The sequence below is a fragment of the Trachurus trachurus genome (assembly GCF_905171665.1).
Source record: "Trachurus trachurus genome assembly, chromosome: 21".
Classification (NCBI taxonomy): Eukaryota; Metazoa; Chordata; class Actinopteri; order Carangiformes; family Carangidae; genus Trachurus; species Trachurus trachurus.
The window spans coordinates 30,856,126-30,875,746 of NC_139899.1; the positions used below are offsets into that span (position 1 = coordinate 30,856,126).

The following is a 19,621-nucleotide window of genomic DNA, read 5'->3' on the forward strand; positions in this document are numbered from 1 at the left end:
TTTGTGATGTTTTGTCCGTTTATATCGACGGGCTGCTCTTATTCTGAAAAGGACTAAACAGGAATCTTTAAATAATACTCCGACATCATTTCTTCCTTCTGTGCATTTAAAGGAGAAACTACAACGTATCTAACATTTTTTTGTTCTGAGTTAAAGCCTTTAAAAAAAACAAATATAACGACAACTTCATTTTGATTATGTGTTAAAGTTCAGCCGTGTGTCAAAATAAAAGCCCGTTCAATACAAAACAGCAGCTGCAACTTTCATATTCAGCACTAAAAATCAATCCAGGAATAAATAAGTGTTCTGTTCTTAAAGTGCAGTCACGGTTTAGATAAAATGAAATAAAATGAAAATCCTTCAGTCTGTCAGGCTTCACAGTAACAGAGTAAAACCTGTGTCCTTGAAATACCAGTTTTATCTGAGAGAAACTTCTGTTGTTGTTCTCTAGGTTTGCACACAATTTAACATAAAATAAAAGTTGATGTATTAATTAATGAGTCCACTCCACAGCTTTAAAAAAATGTAGAGAGGTGTTTTTGAACGTTTTGGTTCAGACGGTCCCTGCAGCTCGTCGTCTCTCTAATGAATGAAGGGTTAGGGTTGTATAAGACATGGGTATCTGTTGTATTTAAAGGGATAGTTCAACATTTTAGCAAATCGGCCCATTGCCATAATCCCTATAGTCATAGCAGTAGGTTCGTTACCTTTAATTGTCGGTGCAAGCTATTTTTAGAACGGCGGAGCAGAGCCGTGAGCTGCTCAGAGCTACGCTACGGAGGCTCATTATGGGATTTCTTGGTTTCCCTCATCAAACTCATCAAATACACAATCCAACAACTCCACAACGCTCTGGTGGACAAGTTGTGACCTGCACATTCACCACGCTATGAGATAATAACACAACGTTACCACACAGAGTTGTTTTAGAGGGAAATACAGAGACTGATGATGAAAAACTGTCCCTGAAGGCAACGTGCATCAGCGGTTTTGCATGAATTTACCTCTAAAACAACTCTGTCTGGTAATGTTGTGTTATTATCTCATAGTGTGGTGAATGTGCAGGTCACAACTTGTCCACCAGAGCGTTGTGGAGTTGTTGGATTGTGTATTTGATGAGTTTGATGAGGGAAACCAAGAAATCCCATGAGCCTCCGTAGCGTAGCTCTGAGCAGCTCACGGCTCTGCTCCGCCGTTCTAAAAAATAGCTTGCACCGACAATTGAAGGTAACGAACCTACTGCTATGACTATAGGGATTATGGCAATGGGCCAATTTGCTAACTATCCCTTTAACATCAATAAATCAATTAATTCTGGGCCTGTGAACCGTTAATGAACGATGCTTCTCAGAGAGTTTGAGCTCTGTCACCTGTGAGTGAGGAAGAAACAAAACAAAACAAGAGATTTACAGCAGCTAATGACACACACACACACACACACACACACACACACACACACACACACACACACACACACACACACACACACACACACACACACACACACACACACACACATGCACCATTAGCCATGAGGTCATGTGTAATTCGAGCTGTAAACGACCTGGTGTGACCTCAGAGACGGTGATGTAACTGTAGGAGAGATGGAGAGAAGCAGGAAACTGACAGGAAGCAACACAGCTGTTACCGAGGGAGGAGAGAGAGAGAGAAAGAGAGAGAGAGAGAGGGAGAGGGGAGGAAGGGGGGAGGGAGGGGTTAGGGAAGTGGTTTCTGGGCGATGGGGATGAAAACTTGTTTCCTGGCAACAGAAACAAAGAGAGAGAGTGAAGTGTGACTGATCACTTCAACAGCTGAGTCGATTCTGTCTCTGTGACGTCATCACAGCTTCTAATAACTCATTAACTCAGGAGAACACTCAGCTCCACTTCCTCTTCCTTTTCTTTTCCTACTCTTCCTCTTCTTCCTCTTCATTGTCCTTCTCTTCCTCTTCCTCTTCTCTTCTTCTTCGTCTTTGTCTTCTTCTTCTTCCTCCTACTCTTCCTCTTCCTCTTCTTCCTCTTCATTGTCCTTCTCTTCCTCTTCTCTTCTTCTTTGTCTTCTTCTTCTTCCTCCTACTCTTACACTTCCTCTTCGTCCTCTTCCTCCTCCTCCTCCTCCTCCTCTTCTTTCTTTCTCCTCATACTCTTACACCTCCTCCTCCTCTTCCTCTTCCTTTTCCTCTTCCTCCATTTCCTCTTCTTTCTCCTCTTTCTCTTCTGTCTCTTCTTCTTCCTACTCCTCTTCCTTTTCCTCTTCTCCTCCTCTTATTCCGTCTCTTCTTCCCCCTCCTCTTCCTCTTCCTTCTGCTCTTTTTCTTTCTCCTCCTCCTCTTCCTTTTCCTCTTCTCTTCCTAGTCTTACACTTCCTACTCCTCTTCTGTCTCTTCTTCTTCCTCCTCCTCTTCCTTTTCCTCTTCTTCCTCCTCCTCTTCCTTCTGCTCTTTTTCTTTCTCCTCCTCCTCTTCGTCCTCCTCTTCCTTTCCCTCTTCCTCCTCCTCTCCTTTCTCTTCCTTTTCCTCTTCTCCTTCTAGTCTTACACTTCCTCCTCCTCTTCTTCCTCTTCTGTCTCTTCTTTCTCCTCCTCCTAGTCTTACACTTCCTCCTCCTCTCCTTCTTCCTCTCCTTCCTCTTCCTTTTGCTCTTCTTCTTCCTCCTCTTCCTCTTCCTTTTCATCTTCCTCTCCTTCCTCTTCATTTTCCTCTTCTTCCTCCTCCTCCTCTTCCTTTTCCTCTTCTCCTCCTCTTCCACTTCCTCCTTCTTCTCCTCCTCCTCCTCATCCTCTTCCACTTCCTCTTCCTCCTCCTCCTCTTCCTCTTCCTCCTCCTCCTTCAGCTCATTACTGAGGTAATTATAACCATTGTCTAACAAAAGAAAAGACCTGAGTGTATAAAACTCCCAAACTGTGATCTTTTTGGTGAATCCAGTATTGTAGCCAAGGCAACCGCTGTGCATCCGCCCATATTAGGAGACGCTCCTGTTAGAGGTTTGGTGGAAAGAGTGGTGTGTAGCCTATCTCTGATGATTTAGAAAATTAATGGACTTTTAAAAAAGTCAACTTAATAAAAAACAAACTGTAAATATAAGAAGTTATGAATTTTTATATGTAATTATTGATTCATTGAGTTATTCTGACGGAACAGCTTCTGTAACAGAGCTGCAGTTGGTTCAACACTCACAACTTCTGTCTCAGTGTTTGTTGTTTTGTTTTTTTTAATATGGTCTATTATATGATTTTGTTAAATGTGTTCAGTTTGTCTTGTGTGTCCTTTTTGTGTAGCTATTTGTGTGTTGTTGTTGTTTTAAATTGGCCCCTGAGGACAGTGAAGTGAAGTGTGTGTGTTGGTCTGAAGTTTCCTCAGCGTTGCGTCGCCGTTTAAACATTTACACACTCTACACTGTCTGTGTGTAATGAAGCAGCTCAGTGTGTCCTCGCGCACACACACACACACACACACACACACACACACACACACACACACACACACACACATAGAAGCCACAGGAGTCGCACACACTTCACACAGTCCCAGTCATGTGTGTGTTTTCTCTTCGTGGGGTTTGTTGACAGTCTGTAATAATGCATCATGTCCGACCCGTCGCTTCGTCCCAATTATAAGTTCCTAGAAACAAAAACACATCGGAGCTGCAGACGGAGCTGAATCTGAACTTTATTTAAACTTTACTTACTGCTTTATTCTTCATTTATTAGGCGTTCTTCTTCAACCACTGATACTAATTAGTCTGTGATTTATAAACACAATTACACGTGTTTTTAATAAATATCCATAATAGATAATAAAACTTAGTATAATTAATAATAAAATCTATAATAAAGCATCTATAAACTCACTCTCTGACCATTAGTTTGTGTATCAGAGCAGCATCTACACAGTTTGTTCATCATTGACTGACACTTTATAAATGATCCAATGAACCACCGACTTCTGATCAATAACTGGGTTGTTATTGATCTGATAGTTGATTTATAAATAGTGAATACAACATTTATTGAGTTTGAAAATATAAAAATTAAACACATCATAGATGAGATTATAATCTCAGGTAAAGTTTATAAATCACATACTAATAAGTATCACAATAATACTGTTTAAATGATGAATGAATGCTAAACAATATGAAGTGTGTGTGTGTGTTTGTTAATGTGGTCTAGCAGCTTGTTCCTCTGGTCGTCATGTGACCATGTTGTCATATGTCTGGATGACATCATCAGACCTGAGTCCCACAGGACGAACAGTGAGGGAGGGGGCAGGACCGAAGGTGGTCGTCACCTCTCTTATTGGCTGTTTCCATCAGCATTGCATTATGTACAGCACTTTGTTTCAGCTGTGGTTGTTTTAAAGGGCTTTATAAATAAAGTTGAGTTGAGAGTTGAGTTGAGGATCACCGTGTGTGTGTGTGTTGGGAGGCGGAGGGGGGGGGCAACCATAGATATAACATACGTACATGTATTATGTCTATGGGGGCAACACCCCCCCCCCCCCCCCCCCCCACCAGTCCCCCGGAGAGGAAGAGGAAGTGTTGATGTGTTGATGTGTCAGTCAGGGGATCAGTCATTAACTAACGAGGTGCTGGTTTGTTGTGACTGACGGCTGCTGAGCTGAGGAAGAACACACGTTCACCCTCTTCATCCTCCTCTTCATCTTCCTCCTCCTCCTCCTCCTCCTCCTCCTCCTCCTCCTCTTCCTCATCTTCATCTTCCTCCTCCCCCTCATCCTGTTCTTCCTTTTCATCCTCCTCCTCCTGTTTTTCCTCCTACTCCTCTTCCTCCTACTCCTCCTCTTCATCTTCTTCCTCCTCCTCTTCCCACTCCTCCTGTTCTTCCTCATCTTCTTCTTCTTTCTTTTCCTCTTCTTTCTCCTCCTCCTCCTCCTCCTCCTCTTCTTCCTCCTCCTTCATCTCTTCCTCTTCCTTACCCTCCTCCTCTTCTTTCTCCTTCTCCTCTTCTTTCTCCTCCTCCTCCTCCACTTCATCTTCTTCCTCCTCCTCTTCCCACTCCTCCTGTTCTTCCTCATCTTCCTCTTTTTCTCCTCCTCCTCTTTCTCCTCCTCTTCTTCCTCCTCCTTCTTCTCTTCCTCCTCTTCCTCTTCCTTACCCTCGTTCTCCTCTTCATCTTCTTCCTCCTCCTCTTCATCTTCTTCCTCCTCCTCCTCCTCCTCCTCCTCCTCCTCCTCCTCCTCCTCCTCGTCTTCCTCCTTCGTTCTCTCTGCTTTGATAAGTTTCCTGTCTCAACACGTCGTTTCAAACCGTCTCTCCGAGGAGCTCAGAGCAACACAAGCAGTGAAACAACACACACACACACACACACACACACACACACACACACACACACACACACACACACACACACACACACACACACCATCGTTAGGCCATACAATATTTAATGTTTGGTCTCTGGGGCTGAGAGTTGATGAATCAATGAGAACGTCAGAGTGCAGAGTAATAAATAGTCCATTTTAGCCTGTTCACCATCTACACATCTACACATCTACACGCCCGGGGCCATTAACTCCATGTGCACAGGCAACGTTATTTACATATGCACACACACGCACACACACACACACACACACACACACACACACTGCAGGGCTGTTGCTGCAGGGCGGCGGATGTGCTGTTGACTGCATCAATTAATGAAACCTCATAAGGTTTTTGTGATGGACTCTTGACAGTGTTTACTACTTCGCCCGATCAATTCTGGTTCCTGATGGAGCTTCTTCTGACTGGAAACCAGCAGCAGCAGCTTCAGTAACAGTAACGCACATGGTGGTTGGAATATTTAGATAGAGATGGAGGAAAGTAGAGTCATTACAAACCTCATTTTGAGTGTTTATAGGTAGATAGATGTTTGTGTTAAAGGTACATTGTGTAGGAATTCCTCCCATCTAGCGTTGTGGTTGTTTATCACAAGCAACTCAATCGTATTTTTCATGCTGCATTCACCTGAAATTGGGCAGACGGCAGACGGACGACAGCCGCTGCACGTAACGGCATCAAAGGCTGGGACAATACGCTTTTCTCCCGATTCGATTCTTCTACGATTTTTTGGATGGCGATTCGATTTAAATTGCGATTCTACGATATTGCCGATTCTCTCGATTTTTAGTCTTTAGCATTTTTAACATTTATCTGCACACAAATACTGTAGGAGCCAATAAATTAACATACTCCATTATAAAGTGAACTTAAACCCTTTTCAAAACCTGGACTCTCTATATGTAAATAAGGCTAACAAATGCACATTGCACAATATTAAAAAAAATAAAAAATAAATTAATAAAATAAAAAAATAAAATAATAATTTGAAGAAAAAAAATCGATATAAAAATCGTCAAAAAAGAATTTCGCGATATTTATGTGAATCGATTTTTTCTCCCACCCCTAGTAAACAAGCCTCTATGTAAACAAGTGGTCCGTTAACACGAGGCAAAACAATACACGTGACAATATGTTGTCATGGCGATGTGGTATTGTTTTACCGGCTTCCTCTGGACTTCTGTGACTAAAATGACATCTGGTTTGTTAGCGACGGCCGTCTGCCCGACTGCAGGTGAATGCAGCATCAGTGTAACGCTCCGTTCCTCCTCACTGCGTTACCACGGTGACTTTTCACAGACGCCACCTCCACCTGAGCCGACAGCTCCGGTGTCTCCGCTGAGTTTCCGTGGTTTCCTACCGTCACGCTGCCACTGAACGTAAAAACATGGAGACACCACATGGCAGCAGCACCGAGCTTACCCGCTCCATGGAGATATGAACGATATGAACGGCTCATTCAGAGCTGAAAGGAACACTTCACTTTGTTGCTGGGGGGATTACTGGTTAATGAAAAACAGACTGAAGAACCAAATAATCGATTATCATGAATAGATAACAGGAGAAGTTACACAGTGTCCCTTTAAAACCAGCCGTCAGGACTTCCTGTCACTTTGTGATGTCACAACTAAGCCCCGCCCCCCTCACCACCTCATGGACCCACCATCCAACAACTTTGCAGGATTTGGTTTCTCTGAGTGTTTTATTCTGAAATCTGCCCTTTATGTTTTATTGGATCAGTCAGAAACCAGTCGGCCAATCAGAAGAGAGTTGCCTCCTCTCACACCTGTTCTTCTCTCTCTCTCTCTCTTACAGACAGTAACTTTGTCCTGGGAAACGCTCAGGTCCAGTCCCTCTACCCCATCGTCTACTGCTCCGACGGCTTCTGCGAGCTCACCGGCTACGCCCGCGCCGAGCTCATGCAGAAGAGCTGCGCGTGTCACTTCCTGTACGGCACGGACACCAGCGACCGGCTGACGGCTCAGATCCAGGGAGCCCTCGACGAGAGGAAGGAGTTCAAGACCGAGCTGGTCTTCTACAAGAAGGAAGGTGAGAAACCGGTCAACTCCTGCTGTGACACTACAGGAGTCAGCATTTCTTCATTGGTAGTTTGGGTTATTTGAGGTTGTGTGATACTGAGTCAGTGGATAAAATGCTGCAGGATCAAAGACATTCATGATATTTTATCACCTCTGGTTCCCTCATCCTGAAGTCTCTGGGTTTTATTCTACAACATAAAACACATCACTTATTAGTCCTGTCCTGGTTCTTGAGGCCAGTTGTTAAAGGGATAGTTCAACATTTTGGCAAATTGCCCTATTGCCATAATGCCTATAGTTTTAGGAGTATATTTCTTTACCTTTAATTGTCGGTGCAAGCTGTTTTTAGAGGTTTCCCTCATCAAACTCATCAAATATACAATCCAACAACTCCAAAACGCTCTCGTGGACAAGTTGTGACCTGAACACGCAAAACCGCTGATACACGTTTCTGTCGGGGGCAGTTTTTCGGCAAGCAGTCTCTGTATTTGCCTCAAAAACAACTCCATCTCGTCATGTCATTATCTCATAGCGTGGTGAATGTGCAGGTCACAACTTGTCCACCAGAGCGTTGTTGAGTTGTTGGATTGTGTATTTGATGAGTTTGATGAGGGAAACCAAGAAATCCCATGAGCCTCCGTAGCGTAGCTCTGAGCAGCTCACGGCTCTGCTCCGCCGTTCTAAAAACAGCTTGCACCGACAATTAAAGGTAATGAACCTACTACTATGACTATAGGGATTATGACAATGGGCCAATTTGCCAAAATGTTGAACTATCCCTTTAATGAGTCCATGAAGTGATGCAATCCAATATCAAGTGGTGTAACTGGTATTTTTTCATACAAATTTGTCTATATACAGGAAAATAAATCTGGTCTCATAAAATATGGAATAAATGTAATTCACTTTTGCAATGCAGCACTATGTTTCTTGGCAAATTTTACATAATCTGTCACATTATTTTGAAAAAAAGTTGTGATTTTTGGATACGTCCTGCTCAGTGTTGATAAAATGTATTCAAATTCAAATATAGAAAACATCTATTTCAATTGAATGTTTTCAGGAGAAACTATACTTTTTATAAGTGCACTTAAATCCAGCGTAGGTGGATCAAATATTTAATATTTATCATCCTTTCGTGGTTTCACCATTTGACATTTTCAGAGCGTTCAGTCTGTGTAATTTAAAATTACATAAAACCAAAGAAAAAGTGTTTGTCACTGACCTTTATAATTTAACATTAGCTTTTTACCTGTTGGTTCATTAGTGAAGATGCTGCAGCTGAACCAGACCTGTCTCTGTCAGAAACCTCTGTCTTTGTCTTCCTGCTGAGTGAAGCTCTGCAGCATCTTTTTAACCACAGCTGGACGTCACATCGGCTTTAAACAGCCTCTCTCCTCTGGAACTAAACTCTCAGCTGCTGCTTTGTGTTTGAGCTCCGACTGAGTCACTTTCAGCTTCATTATCGAAGGTTTTCCGCATTAAAATGTTTAGAAACGAACCGACTCTGGAGAGCTGCTCGGTGGTCGAGTCAGCCCCACGGTGGCGCAGCTTGAAGCTCTTTGCTGTCCTGTCAAAATAAAAGCATAAAAGGCCCCAACCATAACTATATAAAAAAGAGCAGACCTATATAATATTCATTTTAGCTGTGTTCTTACATTAAATCCCAACTTTATACTTTGCAATAGTTTTCAAATCTGATGGTGAACTAGTCTCACTAGACTCCCATTATCCTTCACTTTTTCACAACATCATCCAAATACATCTTCTGCTACAGTGCATGTAAAACGGGTGCCCAACCCTTTTTAAATCAAGATCTAACTTTAAAAGTTTCTAGTCTATTGAGATCAATGACGTATTTTTACAATGCACACAAGAAACCGTCACATCTAGATGTAAAAAAAAAAGTTTCTTCTGAGTTGGTTAAAGTGCACGTTCGTGGGAAAGCGTGATTGCAGCTCTGCGGAAACTTATTTTCAGACTTTACCCAGCAACAACCAAATTAATTGATCAATTATTAAAGGTCCATTGTGTAATAATTGTCAATGTTTATTGTTAAAATCTGAATATACTTTCCATAAATATATTTGCTTAAATGTATAATCACTATAAAATAAAATTTCCGTAGCCTTATATGATTCTTTTATATCTACATATAACAAGGGTCTTGCTTTAGAGAGTGTCACCATCTTGCACCGCCATGTTTGTACGGCACCTTGGACCTTAAAAGAGTTTAATGTACCGTTGTCATGGCTACTTTTCGACTGAGAATTAGTCCGCGATCTACCAGCCAATCACAATCGACTTGGTTGAGTGCCCCAGATCTAAAGTATTTGGGTTTTTTTTTATTATTATTGACCGGTGAAGTGGAGCAAGAGAGAGAGAGGGATTGATCTGCAGTAGATGCTCTCTCTCTCTCTCTGGTCAGTTCTGGTCTGCTCTGTTCATATTCAAGATTTTAAAATTCTTTATTGTCATTGTACAAGAACATACAATGAAACTTGGTGCATTCAGAGACCAGCGCACTAAAATACACCGTTTATGTTCCACAAACAGTCCAACCTCTCAGCGTCCACAGCTCTTTACATAAACCCACAACGTCTGGTCAGAGCGTTCATACTTTTGTTTGAACAGTTTAAATGCAAACTTTTCTCTGACCTGAAGCTACAGTAGAAAAGTAATGACAAGAACCAGCTGCACCAAATATTCATATTTAAGTCTTTTTGCAGAACAAACATAGAGAGGAATGTAAACGGTCTGTGCAGCGAGGGAATGAACGTCTGCATGGTCGGACGACTCCACAGGACGTTTCTATAAAGACCGACTCACAAAGACCCTGAGCAGCAGCTTCTTTAAACGCTAGAAAATCTAAATCTGCACAAGTTCATATGAATGAGAGTCTGGACTCGTGGTGCGTTCGTTCCTGTGGTTCGTCTGAGCTCCAGGCTGAAGTGTGACAACGAGACAAGAAAAATAAAAAAGAGCAACAGCAAAGTGAGAAAACGAGGAGAAGCTGTGAGAGAGGAAGAGGAAGAAGATGATTTATCCTCCTCTCTTCTTTAATCACAGCTTTGATTTATTAACAATTGAGGATGAAAGGATGAGTGAGGAGGTGAAGAAAGTAGCTACTACGACACAACGTCTGCTCCTCTGAGATACAGCAGCGCTACAAAACAAACACACGCACAAATGACCAATTACAAGTGTTTCATGCTTTTATCAGCTCTGCATGAGCTGCACATTAGCATTTTAACAGTTCTCCAGAGGGGGAGGGGGGGATAAACACATTCATAACCAACAGGAATGAATGAATGAATGAATGAATTTTATTTTCGAACATGTATAAAAAGAAAAAAAAATTATGTAACTATTGTACATACAAAAGAAAGAAAAAGAGAAATTAAAAAAATACAATAAAATAAAGAGCTAAGACATAACAAAACACTGCAGTTTGTAACTACACAGATATCCTAACTACATAATACACCTATATAAATAAATACCATATATACACTTCATAAATATCTATATAAATATATAATTACAAAAATAAATATATACTACACACACATGTACTCATAAATATAAATATAAATATCACATCACCACAGCTCTCAGGAAGGAGCCCGGGGTCACACAACACACACAATACACACACACACCAACCGATATGAATGTGCAGCATGATCCAGTTTCCTGTCACCATTTTAATCACAGGTCGGTGAATTTGTGTGTGTGTGTGTGTGTGTGTGTGTGTGTGTGTGTGTGTGTGTGTGTGTGTGTGTGTGTGTGTGTGTGTGTGGGAGGGGTTAATTATTATAACACACCTGTTCTGCTGTAGAATACAATTTTCAATTTCTCATCTGTAAATATTTTATGACAGAAAACACAAATATTCCACTTTACATGTAGGGGAAAAACAACGACTAGAGAAACAGCCAGAGGTGCAATCAATCACCATGTGTGTTTTATTTCACTGCTGCAACAATGTAACATGTCTCTTTAAAGGGATAGTTCACCCAAAATTGAAATTTTCAGAGTCCTCCGTGGCTTCTCTGAGTTACAGGGGGTCTCGGCGTAGCAGTGCATGTCCATATGACGGTTGCAAATGGATACCAACTGTCCTTGTAACAAAAAGACACACCAAAAAACATCTAAATACCTCCATGCTGCTCGTATGTAATGTCCGTCTTGTATTGAAGCCCCGAAATGCGAAATTGTCCCAAATTTTTTTTTAAAGTCTATATTTCAAGCTTGTTTTGTAGCGGAAGCTCCTCAAAGCTCCTCTTCCCGGTTCGTCAAATTTGGACGAACCGGGAAGAGAAGATTCCGCTACAAAACAAGCTTGAAATATAGACTTATTTAATTTTTTTTGGGACAATTTTGCATTTCGGGGCTTCAATACAAGATGGACATTACATACGAGCAGCATGGAGGTATTTGGATGTTTTTTGGTGTGTCTGTTTGTTACGAAGACAGTTGGTATCCATTTGCAACCGTTATATGGACATGCACTGCTACGCCGAGACCCCCTGTAACTCAGAGAAGAGAAGACTTGGACTTGAAATTTCAATTTTGGGTGAACTATCCCTTTAGCAGCTGTGTTACTCCAGCTGTTATAACCCCCCTCTCAGTAATAACTCTGTGTTCTGATAAATTAATTAACAAATGGGTCGATAACTAAATGAATCAACTATTACCGCTGCCTGCAGCTCATTCTTCTACATGCAGAGGAACAGAACAAGCTGCCGTTGTTTACCGTCATGTTGCAGCCACACGGGGACAATATGGCCGCTGTTTTCTCTGAGCTAATCCCGCAGCTTATTGTAAATGCATCATGAACACACATTGATCCCCTGCTGGGAATCAGCTGCAGGAAACAGTCCAACACAGATTAACAGGTGAGTAACAGGAAACCAAAAACACGAAACAGCTTGTTTTAGTCTGATTTCATGCATCTGTGCAGCAGCTGAGAGGGGAGGGGGGGGGGGTATTATGAGACTGGCATTTCTCTTGTTACCAATAAATAATCCCATTAACAGAACAAAACAACAGTCAGTCAGCTCGGTTGTCTCATAAATACACACTTTACAAAAAGACCACACTTTGTATTAATAACTAAGCTTTATAAATTAAATTAACAGTTATGAACAAGTTTTAATGCAGTTACCCTGGTTATACTGTTCATAATTGGTCAAATGAATCTTATAGAAACTCATTTTAAACGATGAGGATGGTTTTTACACTTTACATGAATCTGGTCTTTTGAGATAATTTGATATAAAGTAAATTTTTCCATAATTTGAGACACAAAATTAAACTTTTAGACCATTTTCATTCAGATGGTGATTAATTATGTTGTAACTTAACATAATGTGATGGAGCAGACAGGTAGAGATGCTGATGATGGAGACAATAAAGATAAATGTAGGATCACTATTTGGCAAACAACACGTCACTGCCACTGCCCCATTGTTTATACCATCTAAGAAATGATTTATAAGGTGTTAACGAGTTAATTAATTGACATAGTATACATAATAAATCCTCAGGTTGTCTCATGTGAGGTGATGTCTAAAAATCCCTTGTTGTCTTCACTACTCCTCGAGCTCTGGCAAGGCAAAGCATCTTTATTTATAAAGCACATTTCATACCAAGGGGCAACTCAATGTGCTTTACATAAAGACAAAACATGGAAACAGAAAGAGAACAGCATAAAAACATACAATTTTTAAAAATTAAAATAACCCAGAATAGTAAAAATTGTAAACATTAAACATACAGTTAAAGGCTATTTTCATGTGTCGAATCCACACATGAAAAAAGTCCCTGATGAAGAAAACTTTATTGTCAGTCAACAGACACTCTGACTAATGTCTGTTCCTAAAAACGAGTGTAAAACCACCAGCACACAGTAAAAGCCCTTTCCTAAATGAATTTATATTTGTGAACACGTGTTTAAATCGTCAGTGGGAATGAATGAGCTGAGCCTCAGCGGTGACAGACCATAACTCACACATTGTTTCCTGACAGTGAGAAATAACATGGATGTGTCTCATGTTTTGCACTTTTGCACTAAAATGCACATCTCCATATTTATGGAGACTTGTTTTTATTCTGTCCACTGTATTTTTTATATATTGTTTTTTTTTTTTACTGTCCTACTGCCGTGTGGAGCTGCTAAGACGTGTTTTAACAGTAAATGTTGGTGACAATGTGACAATAAAGGACTCTATGTCTAAGGAGGTGTCTTCTCCTCTGCAGGGACTCAGTTCTGGTGTCTTCTGGACATCGTGCCCATTAAGAATGAGAAGGGGGAAGTGGTTCTGTTCCTCGTGTCCCACAAAGACATCACGGACAAGAAGAGGGACCAGGACGCCGAGCAGGGACCGGAGACAGGTCAGGAGGACTCATCAATAACACACACACACACACACACACACACACACACACACACACACACACACACACACACACACACACACACACACACACACACACACACCTGAATCATCTAACATCTAACACCCAGTCATTCAGAAGGTAATCTAATCGGATTTTGTATCAAATCTTGAAAATGGGTTGTTCCAAAACTAGAAACGGATTCTGAGATCGGATTGGATCACGTAATCCAGACTTGGTTAACCCTCCTGTGTTTCCTTCCTCCATCCTTCCTTCTTTCCTTCCTTTCTCTCTTCCTTCTTTCCTCCCTTCTTCCTTCCTTCTTCCTTGAACGAATCTGTTCCCTCCCTCCATCTTTCTTTCCTTCCTTTTTCCTTTCCTTCTTTCCACAATCCCTTCCTTCCTTCCTTCCTTCCTTCCTTCCTTCCTTCCTTCCTTCCTTCCTTCCTTCCTTCCTTCCTTCCTTCCTTCACTTCATCCTTACGTCTTCCTTCCTTTTTGACTCAATTGACCCAATCTGTTCCCTCCCTCCTTCTATCTTTCCTTCCTATTTCCCTTCCTTCTTTCCTGCCATCTTTTCCATTGTCCTTCCTTCCTTCCATCTTTCCCTTCGTCCTTCCTTCCTTCCTTTCTTCCTTGACCCAGGAGGACAACAGGAGGGTTAATCTGGATCAAACGGTCAGTTTGTGTTGTTCACAAACGTTTTAGCGCGATCGGGAAAACTTTGATCCAAAAAAAAAAGATTCAGGAACAAAAATGTGAATTAAATTCAATTTATATTGGTCAAATAAGCAACATTTATAATGTAGTATATAGCTACATATTGCCTTCGGATCCACACGCTGGTTAAAACACATCATTGTGACTCAAACAATAAATTGCATTAACAAATTCAACAGACAAAAACAACAGACATGAGTCCAGTGTGAATGATTATTATGGGTATTTTCTCTAAACGTCACATCTGTCATAATGGACAGGGCGAAGGTTACGGTAATTCAGATTCATTTAATGTCTATTTTTACCGCTGACTCCTCCATCAATGATGCATCAGTTTCCTCTCAGCAAAAAGGTCACTTCACATGTTTTATTTTTTCATGCTCACCTCGTGCTCCAGCAGCGCCCGCTCTGACTTTACGTGATGACAGTGAAGGCATCACGGACAAAAACCCTGCAGAGTGGATCAGTATCAGTCTGCAGGGTCAGAGGTCGGACGTTTGAATCCAGAGTTTGAATTTATTTATGGAGGAGAGAAAACAAACAACCAGTCTGGCTCAGGATGACATACAACCACCGTTACCCAGAAGCCCCCTCTGCACGTTCACAGGCTTCATGTGAGGAGTGAGTTGAATCCTGAGTGAGGAGCCTCTGTTGTTGTTAAAGGGATAGTTCAACATTTTGGCAAATTGGCCCATTGCCATAATCCCTATAGTCATAGCAGTAGGTTCGTTACCTTTAATTGTCGGTGCAAGCTGTTTTTTGAACGGCGGAGCAGAGCCGCGAGCTGCTCAGAGCTACGCTACAGAGGAGGCTCATGGGATTTCTTGGTTTCCCTCATCAAACTCATCAAATACACAATCCAACTACTCCACAATGCTCTGGTGGACAAGATGTGAGCTGCACATTCACCACGCTATGAGATAATAACACAACGTTACCACACAGAGTTGTTTTAGAGGGAAATTCATGCAAAACCGCTGATGCACATTGGCTTCAGGGACAGTTTTTCATCAAGCAGTCTCTGTATTTCCCTCTAAAACAACTCTGTCTGGTAACGTTGTGTTATTATCTCATAGCGTGGTGAATGTGCAGGTCACAACTTGTCCACCAGAGCGTTGTGGAGTTGTTGGATTGTGTATTTGATGAGTTTGATGAGGGAAACCAAGAAATCCCATAATGAGCCTCCGTAGCGTAGCTCTGAGCAGCTCACGGCTCTGCTCCACCGTTCTAAAAATAGCTTGCACCGACAATTATTAAAGGTAACGAACCTACTGCTGTGACTATAGGGATTATGGCAATGGGCCAATTTGACAAAATGTTAAACTACAGTATCTCTTTAATAATTAACCTGTAGATACACGTTAGAAATCTGCACTAAAGATCAAAAGTCAAGGTAAAAAAAACAAACTAGATAAAACAACATCATCCCTCGCTCCAAACTGATTCAAAAAGCAGTTTACAGCAGAGAAGTGGCTCCGTGTTTCTATCTCCGTTACGTCTGTGCTGACATTTCAGAGGCTGGTGTGGTTTTCATGTCTCATTACGTCGGATTCAAATAAAAACCCTCTCATCCTGTCATCGTCACCCTTCAGCCTGAACATCGTTTTTATTACCGCTCACTCCCTTCGGCAGTGAAGAGCCCCAAAGAGTTACTGCAGCTCCAAACAAACAACAATTAAGCATCAATTAATAATTTTAATTGCTTTTTTTCCCCCCATCCTGTGTCGTCGTTTCCCCCTCGTGTAAATCTCTCCCTGATGAAATAAGTGTCTGTCAATTATTGCTTTGATATTAACGAGTGCTTCTAATAAAGTGCGCAGGGTGAACCATAAACATCCTGTCAGCTCGTCACAGTGAAGTCTGATGATAACGCACACACACACTCGTAATGAGGAGGGGTCACAATTGAAATTGTTTGTGAGTTAATTAGAAGCAGACTGGAATTAATTGCTGTCAGGAAATATGCAAACTCCACTCACATGTTGTTGGTTCACAGCTGCTGCAACAACAACACAGTTGATTGTATAAAATCATCTCATATCTACGATAAATCTATTTTTTTTTTTTTTTTAAGTTTAGACAGACTGTCCCGAAACGACTTGTTGTGTTAAAGGGATAGTTCAACATTTTTGGCAAATTGTCCTATTGCCATAATCCCTATAGTCATAGCAGTAGGTTCGTTACCTTTAATTGTCGGTGCAAGCTATTTTTAGAACGGCGGAGCAGAGCCGTGAGCTGCTCAGAGCTACGCTACGGAGGCTCATTATGGGATTTCTTGGTTTCCCTCATCAAACTCATCAAATACACAATCCAACAACTCCACAACGCTCTGGTGGACAAGTTGTGACCTGCACATTCACCACGCTATGAGATAATAACACAACGTTACCACACAGAGTTGTTTTAGAGGGAAATACAGAGACTGCTTGATGAAAAACTGTCCCTGAAGGCAACACGCATCAGGGGTTTTGCATGAATTTCCCTCTAAAACAACTCTGTCTGGTAACGTTGTGTTATTATCTCATAGCGTGGTGAATGTGCAGGTCACAACTTGTCCACCAGAGCGTTTTAGACCATATGGATTATGGCAATGGGCCAATTTTGCCAAAATGTTGAACTATCCCTTTGATGTGATGGTGTTTGGCTTGTAAAAAAACAAGCAAAATGTTCGTTCTTGTGGGTGTAACAAAAACCATGGAATAGAGGTCTCAACAGTTGAATCTGGAGCCAATCCCAATTGTATATATTATTGAATGTATAATGCACTCATACTTCCATATCTGAGCTACTGTGTGGGGATATGGGGGAATACCGACAAATCCAACCTACAGAATCGTCAATAACACTGGATAACTTGAGCACACAAACTCATCTGAAATTCACCGACTTGGTTAAACACAAGATTGCAGGGTGGGTGGGTATATAATCTGAGAGGGGAATTGAATTTTAAGAGACTTTTATAATGTCAGAACAACTCTGAAAAATTATGTGCATAACAGTTTGTGGGAATGGTCTGGAGAAGGAGCTGAGAAACAGCACCAACATCAGTGTTTCCTCTAGGATTCTTTTAAGTAGTGGCGGTGGCCCCTCTGAAAAAAATATGAGAATGAGGAAAAGTAGGTTGGAATATCATTTTGACTGCACAGGGAAAGGTGATTATAAAACTGAGAGTGAGTCTGTTGTTGACTTTGTTTGCTTGTATCCGGTTTATTTTGTTTTACTTTGAATATGGATCGATGGAGAAGTGATTAAGGGCTGGGAACAGAAAAGCTCGGCTTCCTCCTGCTCCTTTTCCAGCATTCTTTGTTTACTGATTTAAATATCAGAGTTGTTGTTTTCTCTTTTTAATATGTTCGAAATAAAGAATAATCAAATTAAATCAAATCGACCCAAACCAGGCCACAAAAAAGGAAACTGACCCGAGTCATCCTCTGTGTATGTATCTGTGCAGAGGCAGATTAATGTCAGACTGGTTAAACCAACACAGTCTGACTAATGAAGATTGTTCTGACTTCATCTCAGTTTAATTAGTCAAACTTTTCTGTTTTTCTCATTAATTGCCTTCATTCTTCTCCAACTTTGGGTTTAAAGTAGTTCCTTAATATTTCAGTGACGCTGACCAGAGCTGGTCTCAGTCTGGTTGTGAACTTGAACTCACCGGGATTCAGCATCTGCACGACTAATAGAATGAATCTCCTTGTTGTTTACAACTACTTCCGGGTAGAAAACCAGCATGAGAACAATAGTGACGGACAAGAGTTTCGCTATATGTATCTAATTTTTCATGTTAGGCTACTATATCGCCGTTTAGACTAATCTGATGTTTGTAAAGTCTATAAAACCAATGATTGGACAAACATTACTATTTACGTGTGCACATTTTTGTAATTAGTCATGGTTATCATAGATTAGCCGGGCTAACGGTTAGCTACCTGTTTAACTTTAATAACTCAGTGACTCAATAAACGGTCCATGACAAAAAAAAAAAAAAAAGACATTTCCAGCGGATATCTGAGTTACAACATGACTGAGCTAACTGGAGTAGTTTCATGTGGTGTTCGACAACGGGAGGGTTTTAACAGCTGACGTCCTGGTGTTAGCTTAGCTACCGCCGTTAGCTTAGCTACCGTTAGCTGTCCCTGTCAGCTGCAGCCACTGATGCTTTCTAGACACTGTGATTCCCCCAAACTGAATAAATACAACACATAGCAACACAAAACACACACACACAGAAATAGTAATGTTTCTTCAATCATTTCAGATTTGTCTAAACGGTGATAGGGCGTGAAAAATATGATATATACAGCTAAACTCTCGTTCGTTATTGATCTCATTCAAATTACGTGCTGGTTTTCTACCCGGAAACAAAGCATGCAAAGCTGAACAAGCAGTTTTCTGTGTTGAAAGGATCTGTGCATTCAATATTTTGTCGTTCTGCAGTGAAAACACAGATTTTACAGACGTTCAAATCTCAACTTTACATTTCTGCACCACTTATATGCATCTGATCCAGGCCTGTGTGAGGGAGGGAGGGAGAGGAGTACGGTAATCAAGACTCTTAAGATGAAGTGGGGTGTTTAAAATTTCATTTTTTTTTCATAGATTGGCTTTCAGAGCGGCCGTCTGCAGAGCTTCCTGGTGGGAAAGAGCACCTGCTTGAAACCACTTACCCAATTTTCTCCCACTTGCCCGGCGCTCTCTCTCTCATTTGGCTGAATATCTCATTGCCTCGGTGCAGAAATGATTGAAGCCTGCTTTCATACACTACGCCTGTGTTTAACACTCCGCTTGAGTTATTACATTTTAAATTCAAGCTCCCAAATTTGGAGCAGAGAACGAGCGGCACGAGGGACGACAAACACAATGAGACAGACAGAAAGGAGAAGAGAGGGAGACAAAAGAGGATTTAAACGGTTTCTATTTTCTGATTCTGGTGACGCTCTGATTGAGGCCGAGCTCCCGAAGGCTCCTCATGGATGTGAGATGTGAAATAAAAGATGGAAAAAGTGACAAACAACAAGAAAAGAGGAGAAGACATTGACATTTATGATGCGATGAGTCGACACGAACATTAACCTGCAGACAGGAGGAGCTGCTCAGGTTCGGCTGCTAGAGATCCCA

At 41.3% G+C, this 19,621-nt stretch overlaps 1 protein-coding gene across 1 annotated transcript in view; it reads left to right on the top strand.

Moving 5' to 3' along the window:
- Positions 1-19,621, top strand: part of kcnh3 (potassium voltage-gated channel, subfamily H (eag-related), member 3) — a gene marked incomplete at its 3' end in the record, with an annotated part of 202,757 nt that overhangs the window by 118,430 nt on the left and 64,706 nt on the right. The window contains exons 2-3 of the mRNA XM_083996055.1: positions 7,155-7,388; positions 13,643-13,777. Of these exons, the coding sequence (XP_083852181.1) occupies positions 7,155-7,388; positions 13,643-13,777 (369 nt within the window). The remainder of the gene's footprint in view (positions 1-7,154; positions 7,389-13,642; positions 13,778-19,621) is intronic.